The 19,727-nt window shown below is 44.6% G+C and overlaps 1 protein-coding gene across 4 annotated transcripts in view; it reads left to right on the top strand.

Annotated features, from left to right (window-relative positions):
* The window catches only part of CHD3 (chromodomain helicase DNA binding protein 3), a 153,227-nt gene that overhangs the window by 42,753 nt on the left and 90,747 nt on the right, over positions 1 to 19,727 (top strand). For all 4 annotated transcript variants that reach the window (XM_073622962.1, XM_073622963.1, XM_073622961.1 and 1 more), the window contains 4 exons: positions 150 to 334; positions 14,472 to 14,702; positions 16,106 to 16,300; positions 18,261 to 18,466. In XM_073622962.1, the coding sequence (XP_073479063.1) occupies positions 150 to 334; positions 14,472 to 14,702; positions 16,106 to 16,300; positions 18,261 to 18,466 (817 nt within the window). The remainder of the gene's footprint in view (positions 1 to 149; positions 335 to 14,471; positions 14,703 to 16,105; positions 16,301 to 18,260; positions 18,467 to 19,727) is intronic.

The following is a 19,727-nucleotide window of genomic DNA, read 5'->3' as shown; positions in this document are numbered from 1 at the left end:
CCCATTGGAGTTTTTCAGTGTTCCTGTCCACCTTGGGGAGTGGCTGTTATATCAGCTTAGGCTAGACTGATTTTTTTTTTTTTTTTTCACGGAGTTCAAATTTTTAATTTGTGGTTTTTTATTTCTTTACCCTTTTTGACTCGCTCTAGTTGTCGTGGATGAAGTCATCTCTGCAGGGGAGGGCTACGAAACTGACCACCAGGACTACTGCGAGGTCTGCCAGCAGGGGGGTGAGATTATCCTGTGTGATACCTGTCCGCGGGCCTATCACCTGGTGTGCCTGGAGCCAGAGCTGGAGCGAGCACCTCAGGGCAAGTGGAGCTGCCCTCATTGTGTAAGTTGTTACTCCGTAATTCATGGCACTTTGTGTATTTTTAAAAATGTTTGGATAGAGCGAGGAAGGCGGAGGGCTGTGGTCAGGTTGCTGATTTCCTCCATCACTTTTGGTTCTGTCCCATGGTTCAGAGTAAGGATGGGCCCACGGGTGTTCGCAACTCCACGTGCCCCACGCCCGCCAGGAAGCTGACACTGCGCAGCGCCAATCACAGGTAGTGAGACCTTTCCCGATCTGTGCAGGAAATGTCTCACTGCCTGTGATTAACGCTACGCAGTGTCAGCTTCCTGGCGGGCGTGGGGCACGTGGAGTTGCGAACCCACCTTAGCTTATCCTTAGTTCAGAGGTTCTGGGAGGAAGTGGGCTCCTTTCTTTCTTCTTATTTGGGCCTTTCTAATGGCCTAAATCCTAAAAATTGTCTCCTGGGAATCTTTGGGGTCTCTTTCTAAATGTGGCTAAAACAGATTTTGTATTTTTATGCTAAGAAAATTGATTTTACTGTCTTGGAAAGGGTCAGTCCTACCTGCTTTGTCCCAGTGGCTGAAACGTACTAATTAGACCCCATCACAAGCTGAGGCTGTGTTCAGGCGTTTTAGCGCTAGAAATAGCGCCTGAAAACCGCCTCCCATTCATTTCAGTGTGACTTTTCACACTGGGGCGGTGCGCTTGCGAGACGTTAGGAAAAGTCCTGCAAGCAGCATCTTTGGGGCGCATTGGGAGCGCTGTATTTAGTGCTCCCAAAAACGCCCTGCCCATTGAAATGAATAGGCAGTGCTTCCAAAACACTTGAAAAGCACTTCTGAAGCGCCGCAACACAGGCGCTTTTAACCCCTTCTTCGGCCCGGAAAGCGCAGCTGAACCGCTTGCCAACCAGCCGCCGCAGTTTTACTGAGGCAGAATGGCACTGCTGGGTGAAACGCGCGCCGCTGGAGGCATGTGCCCGGCCCCGTCCCCAGCGGGCACGATGACCACCGGGCTCCTGCAATCACTTGTGACAGAGCGAGAACTGGGATCTGTGTGTGTAAACACACAGATCCCGGATCTTTCAGGGGAGAGGAGACAGATTGTGTGTTCATACTACAAGTATGACAAGTACAAGTATGAACAGTGATCTCTCTCTCCTCCTAGACAGTCCCATCCCCCCACAGTTAGAAACACACATAGGGAACACAGTTAACCCCTTCATCGCCCCCTAGTGTTAACCCATTACCTGTCAATGACATTTATACAGTAATCAGTGCATTTTTATAGCACTGATCGCTGTATAATTGTCAATGGTTTCAAAAAAGTGTCCGATGTGTCAACCATAATGTCGCAGTCCCGATAAAAATCGCAGATCACCGCAATCACTAGTAAAAAAAAAAATAATAATAAAAATGCCATAAATCTATCCCCAGTTTAGTAGACGCTATTACTTTTGCGCAAACCAATATATATACGCTTATTGTGATTTTTTTTTTTAACCAAAAATATGTAGAAGAATACATATCAGCCTAAACTGAGGAAAACATTTTTTTTTTAATAAAAAATGTGGGATATTTATTATAGCAAAAAGTACAAAATATTGTGTTTTTTTTCCCAAATTGTCGCTCTTCTTTTGTTTATAACGTAAAAAATAAAAACCGCAGAGGTGATCAAATGCCACCAAAAGAAAGCTCTATTTGAGGGAAAAAAAGGACGCCAATTTTGTTTGTGTACAGCGTCGCACGACCGCGCAATTGTCAGTTAAAGCGGCGCAGTGCCGGATCACAAATCACAATAGCCTGGTCATTGAGCAGCCAAATCTTCCAGGGCTGAAGCGGTTAAAGAGCGCTAAAGCGCCACTAAAAGGAGCGACGCTTTAGCGATAACGCATGGGCGGCCCCAGTGTGAAACGGGTCTAAGGGATGCACCAGTATCAGTGCTGATACCGTGAAAATGCTCCCGAAACCGAAACTTTGCAGTGCGATTTGCGCTCATACAAAATGAATGGGTGCAAGTCGCACTGCAAAGAATTGCATGCAATTTGAACAGGAATGCAGTGTGATTCCTGTCCGAATCGCATGCGGTATCTGGCACTGCTCTTGTGTGAACCCAGGCTGAAATCACTATGACAGACCTGTTTTCCCACAGGAGCGGTTGAGGAAGCTGCGTGCGATTCATACAGAAGACTTGTTTATTACCATTTGTGAATATCATGCAGTTTTGAACTGAAGTGTATTGTTCTGCTACTTAAAGTTTACCTTCAGTCATTTTTTCATCTTTCCATCTATTAAATCTTCTACCCTTGTTGTTGTTTTAACTTTGGATAGTAAAATTTTTTTTTTTCTGCCAGTAAATACCTTATACAGCCCACTTCCTTTTTCTTGTCTGGTTATTAGCCTAGGGTTATGACATCATATACAGCTCTCTCACTCTCACTCTGGTGAGAGTTTGCGAGGAATTTGGCTGCAACCATTTTAACTGTGGGCAGCTGAAGCTGCTGCCTGTTCACTTCCTGGATTTACACAGACACACCTCCAGCTCTGCAGCTCTCATTGGCCCTCTTATGACTCATCCCCCCTCCCTTCCTGGCAAACTCACAAGCGTGAGAGAGCTGTGCATGATGTCATAAGTCTAGGGCAGTGATGGCGAACCTTGGCATCCCAGATGTTTTGGAACTACATTTCCCATGATGCTCATGCGCTCTGCAGTGTAGTTGAGCATCATGGGAAATGTAGTTCCAAAACATCTGGGGTGCCAAGGTTCGCCATCACTGCCCTAGACTTATGACATCATGCACAGCTCTCTCATGCTTGTAAGTTTGCCAGGAAGGGAGGGGGGGTGAGTCATAAGAGGGCCAATGAGAGCTGCAGAGCTGGAGGTGTGTCTGTGTAAATCCAGGAAGTGAACAGGCAGCAGCTTCAGCTGCCCACAGTTTAAAATGGTTGCAGCCAGACTCAGTGGAGGGAGATTTCTGCAGCATATTTGGCAAGTACAGAATCACAGTATATATAAAATAATATGCAAAGCTTCAGAATGGCAAAGATGTTTTTATTACAAATTATGTGAGCAGACTGCAGTTCCTCTTTAAGTCATTTGCTAATGCTGTGTGTATTGGCATTTTTCTATTTTATGAACCCCTGCAAGGTTAGTTGTTGGATTGTTAATTTTTGTTTTTTCTTTTGAAGTGTTTTTTTTTTTTTTTGTGCGTATTATTGTGAAAACTCGCTAAATATATCTTTAAAAAAAATTAAAAGAGGCAAAGCGATATTTTAATCGTACAGGACAGCCAGTCATAGAGCATGGGTTAAATGGCGCTACCTTCAGGTGATTTGAACACGGGCAAAACATTTCCTGGGAATGCCCCCCAGCGCACCCTCGTTGAACCCTGCTCACTCCATGGGACCCCCCCCCCCCCCCATTTTTTTGCTAGTGTCCTTAGGTGATGGACATCTTCTACTGTGAAGACGTTCTCCTCTATCCAACTGCATATTGCCTCAGGGCTCACTATCCAGATCTTTAGTTTCCAGATCTTTGATTACCTTTGATCTTGGGATACACTTAGTTGGTGCCCCCCCCCCTCGCTTTTTTTTTTTTTTTTTTTTTGGTACCCTCTGGGTAGTCAGTGTGGATAAGGAAAAACAGGGTTTTCCTGTATGGGGAACCGGGTCATGTTTTTACATGTGGGTTGTTATTTACTTCATGTGTTATCCCCCTCTGTAAAGGTCTCTTCTACGTTGGCGGTAGGGAACATTATAACACTTACCTTTTTAAAAGGTAAACGCTTGGGTGGTGACATGCCCTACGCCTTCCGGTTGATGCACGTCCTCTCGCCAACAATGCAAGAAGCACGTCTCTTGGTCTCCTGTGCCTGTTGTTCCAGAGACACATCCACAGAATACCAGTCAGCACCTGGATTATCGCAGCTTCATTCCTGGACATGCTCTAATACCCTCTCGTTCTGCATCCGTTTCGTGAGTACCCCAGAGTGGATCCCCTCATGTAGCAATGGTGGAGACAAGGTTCACAGGTGCTGAGAAAAAAGGGTCTGACAGCACTCATGCTACAGATGGCTCTGAGGAAAACCAGTGAACCACTCATGGCGATAACTGCTCCCCTGCTCCGGAAAAAGGTCCTGCACTGACACAGCTCCCTATTTCTAAACCTAGCGCCCTCTCAGGTGCGCAAAAGAAGTCCTATGTGACTAAGGCAGATTTCATTGCAACTGTGTCGGATTTTTGGGGGAAAATTATCCATCGTTCTAGAACCTTCGGTCTCCAGGGCATAAAAGCACTCTTCTACCTCTCCACCACCTGAATCTCCTCAGGAGTATGACCCTGAATCTCCTAAACAAGGATGATATGGAGGAAGATGAGGTGGACACAGAAGAGAACTCGGCAGAGGAATTCTCACCTCCTGCATTTTATGAGGCACATGCTAAGGCTTCACACCACATGGTTTCTACTAGCTGGGAGATTTTCTAAAAAAAAAATAATAAAAACTGCGATTTTCTTAAAAAAAAACTCGATTCACAATTCGAATCGAAGTTTTTTTTTTTGGACACCGCGCCGGTCCTGAGGAGCTGCGGGCAGGAGTTTTTAGGCGAGGCCGCGGCTTCCACCTAGTCCGCGGCGTCTGGCCTCGTGGACTAGGCCGAAGCTGTGGACTAGGCCGAAGCCGCGGCCTCGCCTAAAAACTTCCGCCCGCAGCTCCTCGGGACCGGCGCGGTGAAAAAAAAAAATCAAAAAAAATCGATTTGCTTAAATTCTGAATCGATTTGACCTCTCAACTCGATTCAAGATTTAAATCGATTTTTTTCCCCAGCCCTACTATGAGCTCTGTCCTAGTAGTGGATCCTGCCATTTCGGTTCTCAACAAGCACCTCACTGTTCCTGTGGAGGATGTTCCCTCCCAGGATTCTGTTGACAGATGCTTTGAAATTATATTGAAGGCAGCCTTGCTGGTCCTGCCTTACGACCAGCCATTGCAGCCCTGTCCATTTGTCAGACTGTTGCTAACTGGACTGGACAAATGAGCAGATAACACAATCTTGTCTTTGAGGACCCTATATTTCTTGAAAAATTGCAGTTCATGTCCTCAGCGCTGTTATTTTGTGTTAATGTGCTAGAGAATGTAATTCGCCAGGTCTCTAGCATGACACTGCTCTCTGAGCATAGTCACAGAATTCTATGAATAAAGGCTTGGTCTGCTAAGCTTGCTTGCAAAATCATTCTTCTACGCATGCCTTTCAATGGTGAATGCCTGTTTGGTGAATCCCTTGTAGTTGAACTTGGACACAGCACAGGCAAAAATATTTCTTCCCCAAGATTGCATCTCTGAGGTCCAACTGATGGCCTGTCAGGCATCCCTCTTCTTGCTTAGTATTAGGGTTCTGGGCCTCATGGTGTCCTCCTTCGAAGCTGTTCCCTTTGTTCAGTTCCACTGAAGACCTTTGCAGCCCAGCATCCTCATAATGTGGGACAAGCAGATTCCTTCTCTGGATCGACAGCTACTGCTGGCAAACCATGCAAAAATCATGGTTTGGTAGGTTTCCAACTAAGCCTTTGAATCCAGGAAATCCACTCCCTGGAAGGTGGTAACAACTGACAGAAGCCTGAAGGGCTGGGGCGGGGTCTTCAACTACCTGACTATCCAGTGAACCTGGTCCCCACAGAAGTTAATTCCCAACAACTGAGAGCCATAAGATGAACTCTCCTGCACTGGACCCCTTTCCTACGTCGTCACCCAGTCAGGGTACAGTGGAACAATGCCACAGCTGTGGCCTACTTAAACCACCGGGGGGAGGGGGGGGTCAGACCGTCATAAATGAAGCAAGCTTTCTCTTCTCTCCTGGGCGGACTGCCATATTTCAACCCTTTCCGCTATCTATACACCCGAAGTTGTAAATTGACAAGCGGACTGCCTGAGTCATCCTGGGAAGACTGCCTGAGTCATCCTGGGCGGACTGATATATTTCAACCCTTTCCGCTATCTATACACCCGTAGTTGTAAATTGACAAGCGGACTGCCTGAGTCATCCTGGGCCAGACTGCCTGAGTCATCCTGGGCGGACTGATATATTTCAACCCTTTCCCTTATCTATACACCCGGAGTTGTAAATTGGCAAGCGGACTGCCTGAGTCACCAGTGCCTCCACCTGAGATCTTCCTGATGCTCTCTTAGAAAAGGGACAACTGTTGACATGGTGGCCTCCAGATTCAACAAAAATCTGGACAGGTTTATTGGCAGGTCCAGAGATCCTATGGCTTTTGCAGTGGAAGCTAGGGTGGTTACCTGGTCCCAATTCAGACTGGTGTATGCATTTCCTCCAGTGAAAATTCTCGCTTAACCACCCCACAAAATAGAGGATGAACTGGTTCTGTTGATCCTCATAGCTGAAAATTAACCCAGAAGAACTTGGTTTGCTGACATATACAGACTCTTGGCAGATGAGCCTTAGCCACTGCCAAACAGGTCACATGGCACTCTGTTCCACCCTGCTTCTCAGTTGCTGGCTTTAACAGAATGGCTGTTGAAACCCAGGTCCTAAAGGATAGGGATATTTCTGACTCTGTCATTTCTACCTTGCTCAAGGCGAGAAAATCCACTTCTTGAAGGATCTACCATTACACTTGGAGGGCCTACTTTGGCTTGTGCCAAAGTAAACACCCTAACCTAACCACTGGGAGTATTATATTCCTCACATTTTGGCCTTCTTCCAGTCATGCCTGGACAAACATCTGGTTCTTAACCACTTCAATACAGGGCACTTAAACACCTTCCCGCCCAGACCAATTTTCAGCTTTCAGTACTCTCACACTTTGAATGACAATTACTCTGCCATGCTACACTGTATCCAAACAAAATTTTTATCATTTTTTTCTCACAATTAGAGCTTTCTTTTGGTGGTATTTAATCACCGCTGGGTTTTTTCTTTTTTGCGATATAAGCGAAAAAAAAGCGAAAATTTTGAAAAAAAAAAACACTTTTTTTTAGCTTCTATTGTAAAATTTTGCAAATAAGTCATTTTTCTTCATAAATTTGGGCCAAAATTTATATGGCTACATATCTTTGGTAAAAATGACCCAAATTAGTGGATATTATTTAGTCTGTGTGAAAGTTATAGAGTCTACAAGTTAGGGTGCAAATCACTGAAAATAGATCACATCTGATCACACCTGATGTACTAAAGGCCTATCTCATTTCTTGAGACACTAACATTCAAGGAAAGTACAAATACCCCCCAAATGACCCCTTTTTGGAAAGTAGACATTCCAAGGTATTTAGTAAGAGGCATGGTGAGTTTTTTGAAGTTGTAATTTTTTCCCACAATTCTTGGGAAAATGAAGACTTTTTTTTTTTTTTACACAAACTTATTGTATTGACAGGTTATTTCTTGAACACAGCATGCATATACTTGCAACTACACCCAAAAATACATTCTCCTGAGTATGGCGATACCACATGTGTGAGACTTTTACACAGCCTGGCCACATACAGAGGCCTAACATCCAAGTAGCACCTCTAGGCATTCTAGGAGCAAAATTACACATATAATTTCATGACGACCTATCTCCCTTTTGAAGGCCCTGGAGCACCAGGACAATGGAAACGCCCACAAAAATGACCCCATTTTGGAAAGCAAACACCCCAACGTATAATCTATGAGGCATGATGAGTCTTTTGAACGGTTCATTTTTTTGCAGAAGTTTTCGGAAAACGTGGGGGAAAAATGAAAACGCATTTTTTTTTACACAAAGTCGTCGATTTATAAGATATTTTCAACACATAGCATGTACATAACAAAAATGACACCCCAAAATACATTCTGCTACTCCTCCTGAGTTTAACGATACCACATGTGTGACACTTTTACACAGCCTGGCCACATACAGAGGCCCAACATTCAAATAGCACCTCCAGTCGTTCTAGGAGCATAAATTACACATATAATTTCATGACTACCGATCATATTTTTGAAGGCCCTTCATATTTCTAACACATAACATGTACATACCAAATAACAAAAGATTACCTGTGGTTTTAGTAGTGTAGTGGTCCACAGAGGAGAGCATCGGTCCAGGCAGCAGGCAGGGATGTGGTCAGCAACAGCAAAAGCAATCGTCCAGGCAGCAATACTGTCCATAGTTAGTTCAGGCAGAGATACTGTCAGCACAGCCAAAGCATTGATCCAGGTAGCAGGCAGAGATGTCCAGGCAAAAATACTGTCTATAGTCAGTAGAGGCAGCAGGCTGAGATATGGTCAACACAGCCAAAGTATTGGTCCAGGCAGCAGCAGCAGAAATAAACAGTCCATAAAGTCCTGGGTCATTACAGGCAGCTATATGGTCAGCACAGCCACAGTATTGGTCCAGGCAGCAGGAAGGACCATCAAGCTTAGGGCCAGGTGGACAGGGGTAGAGGCTTCTCCCACCCAAATCTCTTTGAAGCCTCCGGGCAACCAGACCCTGTTCTGGGAACACAGGAAACCAAAAACTGATTTTCTCTACTCAGAACGCTATTCTGAAGCCCCTCACATATGTGAGACCCCTGTGTACTGAAGTAGAAGGGCAAAAGATCAGTCCAAGTGGCAGGCAAAAACATGGTCGATTTAACAGGCCGAGGTCGGTGCACGTGGAAGTCAGAAAGGTGGTTAAAACGGCAGGCAAAGGCATTGTCGGTAAACAGGCTGAGGTCGGTGCACATGAAAGGCAAATGTGGTTAAAACGGCAGGCAAAGACATTGTCGGTAAACAGGCCAGGGTCAGTAAACATGGAAGGTAGAAACATGGTGGCAGGCAAATGATGCACACAGGTAATTGAAATGGGGAAATGGCAGTCTGTTACTAATAAGGGGAACTAATATCTGATGGATGTGTGATAATTTTTGAAGCAATCACCGATACACAGGCCAGGTTGGGAGGGACATTCGGGACAATAAAAAATTGTATCTCTTCTAGCTCCTCCACTTGAGCATACACGACATCTCTTTTGGCGTCTTCTTCCGGATTCTGTGGGGGGAATGTTATAGGGAAAATGTTGCTCGTGAAGTCGACTTACACTCTCAGAGCGAATGCTTCCTGGGGCGGGTCCTTGCTGGTAAATAAGGGCAGTGACAATGTTTTCAAAGTATTTGAGGTAGGTGATGGGTTGGTTTTCGGGTGATTTTTGATAGCAGACAAATGAATTGAACATGGCCATATGAAACAGATGAAATGCAACTTTTGGACTTGCGGGTTGACAAATATGGTTGCAGCATCTGATCATTTAAATCCACCCCCCCATATACAGATTGTAGTCATGGACACATTCAGGCTTTACTACGGGGCCATGTCTTCTCTGAACCTCCACCAAGGTGTCATTGTGAATGGTAGTCATCATGTGAACATCCTTCTTGTCCCGCCACTTCATGGCCAACACCTCCTCATTCCTCATGAATGCGACTTCCCCCTTTTGTAGCCGTTTTGAAAGTAAGTTCTGTGGGAAGCCCTTCCTATTTTTTCGGAAGGTTCCGCAGGCCAGGGTTTTTTCACAATACAGGTGATGGAAAAGGGGCAGGCTGCTGTAGTAATTATCTACATATAAGTGTTAACCTTTTTTGAACAGGGGGTATGCAAGGTCCCACACAATTTTACCACTGGTTCCTATGTATGTGGGGCACTCACAGGGCTGGAGCAGGGAGTCTTTTCCCTCATAAATGCGAAATGAGTACACGTAACCAGTGGCTCGGTCACATAATTTGTTCAGTTTCACTCCGTACCTTGCTCTCTTACTTGGGATATACTGTTTGATATTCAGCCGGCCAGTAAAGTGGATAAGGGATACGTCTACACAAATATTTTGGTCAGGGATAAAGACTTCAGAAAATCATTTGGTAAAAGAATTTATTAGGGGGCGAAGCTTATATAATTTGTTGTGGTTGGGATGATCTTGGGGAGGGCACTGCGAATTATCATTGAAATGTAGGAAACGTGTTATCATATCGTACCGTGTCCTGGACATAACAGAAGAATATAGGGGCATGTTGTGGATGGGGTGGGTGGACCAGTAGGCATGCAGTTCGTTTTTCTTTGTAAGCCCCATATTAAAAGTAAGGCCCAAGAACAATTTGAATTAGTCTAGTGTGAGACGTCGCCAATGGAACATACGGGCGTAGGACGAACTGAGGTTGGCAGCAATAAATTGCTCTGCATAGAGATTTGTTTGGTCCACCATGTACTGCAACAAGTCTTCTGGGAAAAACAAATGGAAATAGTCCAAATATGAAAAATTTGAAGTGTTCAGCTGCACACCTGGCTGTGCAGTGAAAGGGGGGATTGTAGCGGATCCTGAGTTGACAGGCAACCATAAGGGGTTTGCCAGGGCATCGGGAAGGTAGGACTGGGCCCGGATTCTTTGGGCTGGATGTGCAATTCCAGTACTGGTACTGGGCTCCTTTTCCTGGGGTCTGGTGCTGCTGGTGGTAGGCAGGTTTTCTGATCTCGGTCCTGATCTCCTTACTCTTTTAGGAGGGGCGGTTTCCTCCGCTGACTCGGACTCCGATCCGCTACCCTCCATTGGCTCGTATTCCGAACCAGAATCGGATAATGAGAGCTCCCCACTGCTCTCATCATCCGACATGGCAAGGATGTTATATGCCTCCTCAAGTGTATAAACTCTTTGGGACATGATGGTGGTACTTTTGGCGGTACTTGATGGTAATGATGGCGGGCCTGTGTGACAGATGGGCTATGACAGATGGGCTGTCAGATTCAGATGTTACCGATGGCGGTACTAATAGCGGTACCATTAATGGTACTGATGGCGGCCTGTGTGACAGATGGGCTGTCAGATCCAGATGGTGCCAATGGCGGTGCTGATGGCGGTAACGGTGCTGGTGGCGGTGCTGGTGGCGGTGCTGGTGGCGGTGCTGATGGCGGTGCTGATGGCAGTAGCGGTGCTGATGGCGGTAGCGGTGCTGATGGCGGTAGCGGTGCTGATGGCGGTAGCTGTGCTGATGGCGGTGGCGGTGCTGATGGCGGTGGCGGTGCTGATGGCGGTGGCGGTGCTGATGGTGGTGGCTGTGCTGATGGCGGTACCGGTGCTGATGGCGGTACCGATGGCGGGCTGTGACAGGTTCTGAGGGGCTGTGACAGGTTCTGACGGGCTGTGACAGGTTCTGACGGGCTGTGACAGATCCTGATGGGCTGTGACAGATCCTGATGGGCTGTGACAGGTTCTCTTTATTGATGAGGGGGGGGGTTCGTGTTGTGCAGACAGTAGACAGATGTAGACAGTAGAAATTGATGTTTTTCCCACTGATCAGATCTCTCCTTCTCTCTCCTCACACGATCGGTGTGTGAGGAGAGGAGAAGGAGAGATCCCTGGAAACCGCCAGTGTGTTTATGCTTGTGACCGGCTGTGATTGGACACAGCCGATCACATGGGTAAACAGCCATGTCATTGGCTGTTTACCCTGATCGGGGATGCGCTGTGTCCGAGGGACAAGTGTCATCCCCGATCGCTGTGGTGTGCGCCCCCGGGGGCGCGCAATAGCGGATAATCCTGATCACGTCATATGACGTCCGATCAGGATTATCAAACCACTTTGCCGCCGTCAATATGTAATAGGGCGGGCGGCAAGTGGTTAATACTCTAAAGGGACATGTTTTGGCCTTATCCATTCTGTTCCAAAAACCTTTGGCTTTGCACACTTGTCAAGACCTTTTTAGAAGGAATTGCTTGCGTTAATCCCCACTCTGACCTCCTATGTCTTCATGGGATCTGAATCTGGTACTTTTGGTTCTTCAAAAAACACATTTTGAACTGATTCATCCCATTGGAGGATCTCACCTCTGTCAGGCATGTCTCTGCATGGATGGCCCTTTCTTGCAAGAAGCCTTTTCTTGTCTTACATAGGGACAAAATGGTCCTGAAACCCAGACCTTCCTTCCCCTCCCCAAGGTTGTTTCTTCCTTTCACCTCAATAAGGACATTATTCTTCCTTCCCTATGTCCTGCTCCAAAACATGCCAAGAAGATTCTGCAACGTCTTTTTTGAGAAGTCACTTTTTGTCCTTCCCGAAGGCCCCAACAAGGGACATCCTGCTTCTTTATCCACCACTGCTAGGTGATTCAGGCTACTCATTATCAGTTATCAGTATCATTATCACTTATTCTTCCCTTCCCTATTAGAGCCCATTCCACCAGATCTGTAGGTGTTTATTGGGCTTTTAAGCATCAAGCATCCATTTTGCAGGTTTGCAAGGCCTTGCAAAATGTTCACACAAGTCCTTGAAAATGTTGACACATTTTCAAAGTTTTATCAGGTGGATGTTCAGGCCTGTGCTGATTCAATCTTCAGGCTGCCATCTAAGCCCCAATGCAATGGTAGTTTTATTATTTCTCCTGACTTCACCTTTAACGCCTCCTTAGAGAAAAGGTAGTTTTTCCTTCGCTTCGTTGAGAATAACAGATGATAAGTTCAGAAAAACCTAAATTCTGTTCAAAGCTTGTGGCCAAACAAACAAAAAAAAAGGATTGTAAATTTGAAAACCTCCCTTTAGAGGGAATGTATACTTGTTTTTATATGTATTTCCTTATTTATCATTTGATATAAAAAATACAAAAATATTTTTAGTACGTTTAATTTGAAATACAGTATTTCAAGAGTATTTGTCATTTACTGCTTGCAGTCTGTAGGTGGAGCACTAAGCAAGTCTAGACAGCAGCTGAAGTCTTTACAGGTTGTACTTGACAAACATGTGAATAACTCACTCTTCTCTCTGCTTCTATTGGTGCCACCTAATTGGCTCCTTGTTGCTTCTCCCTCCCCTTCTTTGAACTCTACTGTACAGGCTGTAAAGTAGACACAAAAGGCTGATACCAAGTCAAAATTAGGTACTGCTAACTCTTATGCCCCGTACACGCGGTCGGATTTTCCAACGGAAAATATTTTTTGGAAGCTTGTGTGTAGGCCCCATCGGACATTTTACATCGGAATTTCCGTCACACAAAATTTGAGATCTGGTTCTCAGATTTTCCGACAACAAAATCTGTTGTCGTAAATTCCGATCCTATGTACACAGTTCCGACGCACAAAGTTCCACGCATGCTCAGAATCAAGCAGAAGAGCCGCACTGGCTATTGAACTTCATTTTTCTCGGCTCGTCGTAGGCGTTGTACGTGACCGCATTCTTGACATTCAGAATTTCCGGCAAGATTTGTGTGACCGTGTGTATGCAAGACAAGTTTGAGCCAACATCCGTCAGAAAAAAATCCATGGATTTTGTTGTCGGAATGTCCGATCGTGTGTACAGGGCATTACACTGCTTGCAATTAAAAAATAAGTTATGGATGGATTCATGAATATTTAGTTGCATTATTTTTTGCCTTTTATCTTTGTTTGGAGTTCAGCTGAAAATAAAAAGCCACTCACATGTTAAAAAACAAGGAGAATGCATATATACCTTCAAGTTGCACTCCTCAGCTTAAACTGGAGTGGGTGGTAATGGATGCTGTCAATGTAATCCAGCTCCTCCAGCCGTCAGCTCTCTCTCTCTCTCTCTCTCTCTCTCTCTCTCTCGCGCTCAGTTCCGTGTAGCAATTCCCTACGCGTTTTGTCATAATGACGTCATCGGGGAGCACAGTAATATATGCATTATCCTTGTCTTCTAATATGTGAGTGGCTTAAAACAAACAGTGTGCACTATATCAGTTTCCATTGTGTTTTAACATGGAAACTGTGTCAATCTATCCACTACCTTAGCTGCTGTTAATCACCATAGTTCCAGAGGTTACAATAGGGTTTTTAATAATCAGGCTGAGGAGGTGTTGATGTGATCAATCAAATAGAAGTAAATTGTGACCTTTGTTGTGCGGGTCAATATATTAAGGTGAGAGCGCACCCAAAAGGGGGATCCATCGTGGTGAAGGTTTTCAACTTCCACGTTCCTTCTGCACAAGCTTAGAGAGAAGTCACGTTGATTTGTTTTCATGGAACTTTTGTGTTTATTGTGTTTTCACACATATATGGACTCATTGAATGAGTATTTTGTGTTTTATTGCTTTATTGAATTTATGATAAGATTTTGAGCACATTTATATGATTGATATTACTGTTGATAGCACAGTATTGTGGGTGTTTATAAAACTTTGTTCATGTTTCGTTTTACTTATTTTTGACTCTTGGTTCGGCAGGAGAAGGAAGGAATCCAGTGGGAGGCCAAAGATCTGGAAGAGGAAGAGATAGAAGAGCGTCGGCGAGACAGACGAGAGGAAGAGGATGACCACATGGAGTTCTGCCGTGTGTGCAAAGATGGCGGAGAACTGTTATGCTGCGATGCCTGTGTGTCCTCCTATCACATCCATTGCCTGAATCCCCCTCTGCCCGACATCCCGCATGGAGAGTGGCTGTGCCCACGGTGTACGGTGAGAAATGTTATTCCTCAGAAAAAAAAAGAATTAGGGTTGAAACTGAACCCGAGATAGAGTTAAAACATGAGAATTGTGATTGCTTGGGACCCATTCTCACCATGTGCAATGGGACTGCATTGGTTGGCTATTCCAGCACCACCCCACTTGAAGACAAGGCAAAATGCCTTGCATATCTTTTCTGCAATATAGAGCCTGTCTGCTCGTAAGTTTTCTTTTATTAGACTTTAGTTCCACTTCAGTGATTACAGAGAATTAAAGCGGAACTAAATCCATCAGTTTAACGGTTGCAGAAAGCAGTTACATGCCGAGATTGCTAAGAGCCGGTTCACACTAGAAGCGGCACGACTTGCAGGTCGCCTCACCGAGGCGACCTGCACACGACTGCCACGGTGACTTGCAAGACGACTTCTGTATAGAAGTCTATGCAAGTCGCCCCCAAAGTAGTACAGGAACTTTTCTTCTAAGTCGGAGCGACTTGCATCGCTCTGATTAGAACGGTTCCGTTGTACAGAACGAGAGGCGACTTGTCAGGCAGCTAGGTCGCCTGACAAGTCGCCCCCATGTGAACAGGCTCTAACTGTCACATTGGTTGTGCTTTCAACCAAACTGTCAAATCATCAAATGGCTGGTGTCATAACTGATCACATGTGCAGTGCCATGGCAGTTGCAGACCTAAATCCAATTGAGAAGCTGTGGCAAGACTTGAAAATTGCTGTTTACAGACGCTCTACATCCAGTCTGACAGAGCTTGAGATATTTTGCAAAGAAGAATGGGCAAAAATTTCACTCTCTAGATGTGCAAAGCTGGTAGAGACATCCCCAACAAGACTTGCAGCTGTAATTGCAGTGAAAGGCGGTTCTACAAAGTATTGACTGAATACAAATGTACCCCACACTTTTCACATACTTATTTGTAAAAAAAATGTTGAAAACCATTTATCATTTTCCTTCCAATTCACAATTATGTGCCACTTTGTGTTGGTCTATCACATAAAATCCCAATAAAATACATTTACGTTTTTGGTTGTAACATGACAAAATGTGGAAAATGTCAAGGGGTATGAATACTTTTTCAAGGCACTGTAGTCCTAATCGTGAAGCCAGCAGTCTAGCCTCCTCCATAATCACGGTACAGTGAATAGGCGCGGTCACCTTAGGACAGGAAGCGTGTTACTGGCAGGATTACCAGGTGAAAATCAGGAAGAAAGGGCTAAGAAAAGGGAACTAATGCAGCCACCACATCTAAGGACCGGTCAACGGTGATATATTACATTTTTGGTTTTAGGTTCATATATTATACTGTTTTCTATTTCAGAAGCCTTCAGTCTTCTCGTGAAGTGTATGCAGTATATGTACAGATGCATGATTTTTAACAAAGGTTTCCTTTGTGTCCGCAGTGCCCACAGTTGAAAGGGAGGGTCCAGAAAATTCTACACTGGCGTTGGGGTGTCCCCCCGGAAGGAATCCAGCCGCCCAATCCACCTACAGACCAGGAACAGCCAAGAATCCTGCAAGGCAGGTCCGAGAGAGAATTCTTTGTGAAGTGGCACAACATGTCGTATTGGCACTGTAGCTGGATCACCGAACTGCAGGTGTGTATGGTTCTTGGTTCCAAAGGCTTCAGACCAAGATGTTCATCTAGAATTCAGGAGCCAGTCAGACCAGTGCAGCAGGCAACATACACTCTACACTATAAAACGGAATCAACAGTCTTTTCATTTTTAAATGCAAGATGTACTTCTTTTGTAGCACCTCTCCCCATTGTATAACACTAATGCCGTGTACACACGGTCGGATTTTCCGACGGAAAATGTTCGATGGGAGCTTGTTGTCGGAAATTCTGACCGTGTGTATGCTCCATCGGACATTTTCCATCGGAATTTCCGCCACACACAAAATTTGAGATCAGGATCTCAAATTTTACGACAACAAAACCCGTTGTCGGAAATTCCGATCGTGTGTACACAATTCCGACGCACAAAGTTCCACGCATGCTCGGAATCAAGCAGAAGAGCCGCACTGGCTACTGAACTTCATTTTTCTCGGCTCGTCCTACGTGTTGTACGTCACCGCGTTCTTGATGTTCGGAAATTCCGACAAGATTTGTGTGACCGTGTGTATGCAAGACAAGTTTGAGCCAACATCCGTCCATGGATTTTGTTGTCGGAATGTCCGATCGTGTGTATGGGGCATAAGAAAGAAAAAAAAAAACATTAGAAGAAAAAAGTACCGATACTCACCTTATTCCCTGGCTTCTGGTCAGCTTGCCTAGGCAAGGATGACGTCACTGGGCCGCTTCAGGGATCTTCAGAAAGCTAAGGAGCTTAACCCTTTCATGACTAAGCCTATTTTTGAAATTTGGTGTTTAAAGTTAAAATCCGTATTTTTTGCTAGAAAATTACTTAGAGCCCCCAAACATTATATATATATTTTTTTTAGCAGAGATTCTAGAGAATAAAATGGTGATTGTTGCAATATTTTATATCACACGGTATTTGTGCAGCAGTGTTTTAAACGCAAATTTTTGGGAAAAGGGACACTTTCATGAATTAAAAAAAAAACAAACAGTAAAGTTACCCCAATTTTTTTGTATAATGTGAAAGTTGATGGTACGCCGAGTAAATAGATACCAAACATGTCCCGCTTTATAATTGCACGCACTCATGGAATGGCGACAAACTACGGTACCTAAGAATTTCCATAGGCGACGCTGTAAATTTTTTTTTTTACGATTACCAGGTTAGAGTTACAGAGGAGGTCTAGTGCTAGAATTATTGCTCTTGCTCTGATGATCACGGCGATGCCTCACATGTGTGATTTGAACACCGTTTACATATGCGAGCGCGACTTCCGTACGCGTTTTCTTTGCTTCGCGGGGACGGGGGCGCTTTAAAAAAAAATTTTTTTTTCTTATTTATTTTATTTATTTTTATATTTATAAATTGTGTTTAAAAAAAAAAAAATGATGACTTTTATTGCTGTCACAAGGAATGTAAACATCCCTTATGACAGTAATAGGTGATGACAGGTACTCTTTATGGAGAGATCGGGGGTCTAAAAGACCCCCGATCCCTCCTTTGCACTTCAAAGTATTCAGATCGCCGAAAACGGCGATTCTGAATATTGTGTATTTTTTTTAAACCGGCGCCATTGGCAGGAGGTGAACATGCGCCCCTTCCCTGATCCATACAAGGTCTCATGCCTTCATCATGGTGGGGGTGCCAGGGGCAAGGCAAAGCACCTTTGTCCATGTTGATAATGACAAGTTCCTCTTCCCCACAACCTTGTTGGGGTTTGAGAGTGGGGGCCTTATTATAATCTGGAACTTTACTAAAAAGTAAGGGGGCCCCCCCAGATACCCCCCCCTTCCCCACACACAAACACATGAATGAGTAAGGGGTACATAGTAAAGCCACCGATTCACAAAATGCACAAACATTGTCTAGTGCTGAATTGTCCAGGTCCATACATTTTAAATGGGAATGTTTGTAAAAGTCACCCCCCCCCCATATATTTATCTTGATTGTGGTTCTCCTTCAACATTTCTTCCAGTTGGAGATCTTCCACACGGTTATGTACCGCAACTTCCAGCGGAAGAATGACATGGACGAGCCTCCGCCTTTTGACTATGGCTCAGGAGAAGATGAGGGCAAAAACGAGAAGAGCAAAGATGCCGAATACTCCGATATGGAGGAACGCTTCTACCGCTATGGCATTAAACCCGAGTGGATGTGTATACAGAGGATTATCAATCACAGGTGAGGGATTGAGAGACTGAAAACAGGGATGTAGTTTCTGTCTGGCATTGGCTGTCTATCTTGAAGCTCTAAGCCAGGGGGGGTCTCCAAACTTTCTAAACAAAGGGCCCGTTTATTGTCCTTCAGACTTTAGGAGGGCCGGACTATGACGGGAGTGGAAATTTTCCTGGCCTCAGTGGGGCTACACATCGCCACGTTTGTAATTAGAGGAAGAAATAGTGCCCCAATCGTTGGCATCATAGGGAGGAATAGTGCCCCATTATAGGTGTCATTGGGAGAAAAGGTGCCTCATTGTTGGTTTCAGGTGGCAGGATAGTGTCTCATACCAGTAGAAGGATATTAGTATTGTGCCCCAAGGGCCAGATAAAGGCAAGCCTAAGGGCCGCAGTTTGGAGACCACTTCTCTAAGGGATCTCTTCAAGGAAAAAGAGGCGCCTCTTAAGTGTAGAAGTTTAACCACTTCCATACTGGGCCTATTCTGGCACTTATCTCTTACATGTAAAAAATCATATTTTTTTTGCTAGAAAATTACTTAGAACCCCCAAATATTATTCTTTTTTTTAGCAGACACCCTAGGGAATAAAATGGCTGTCGTTGCAACTTTTTATCTCGCGCGGTATTTGCGCAAAAATTTTTCAAATGCGTTTTTTTGGGAAAAAAACTGTTTCATGATTTAAAAAATAACAAAACAGTAAAGTTAGCCCAATTTTTTTGTAAAATGTGAAATATGATGTTACATCGAGTAAATAGATGCCCTACATGTCACGCTTTAAAATTGCGCTCACTCATCGAATGACGCCAAACTTCGGTACTTAAAAATCTCCATAGGCGACGCTTTAAATTTTTTTACAGGTTACATGTTTAGAGTTACAGAGGCGGTCTAGTGCTGGAATTGTTGCTCGCGCTCTAACACACGCGGCGATACCTCACATGTGTGGTTTGAATGGCGTTTACATATGTGGGTGGGACTTCGTGTGCGTTCGCTTCTGAGCGCGAGCTGCCGGGGACCGGGGCGTTTTAAATTATTTATTCCTTTTTAATTTTTTTTAATTTTAACACTTTCTTTTACATTTTTTTTTTGATCACTTTTATTCCTATTTCAAGGAATGTAAACATCCCTTGTAATATGAATCATTCGTGACAGGCCCTCTTTATAGAGAGATACGAGGTCAATAAGACCCCACATCTCTCCTCCAGGCTGGAAAGCATGAGATCGGAAAAAAAAATATCCCGATCTCATGCTTACCAGCCGCGATCGTGG

Source organism: Aquarana catesbeiana, linkage group LG03, assembly GCF_042186555.1.
Source record: "Aquarana catesbeiana isolate 2022-GZ linkage group LG03, ASM4218655v1, whole genome shotgun sequence".
Classification (NCBI taxonomy): Eukaryota; Metazoa; Chordata; class Amphibia; order Anura; family Ranidae; genus Aquarana; species Aquarana catesbeiana.
This window is presented reverse-complemented; position numbering and strand designations above follow the sequence as displayed.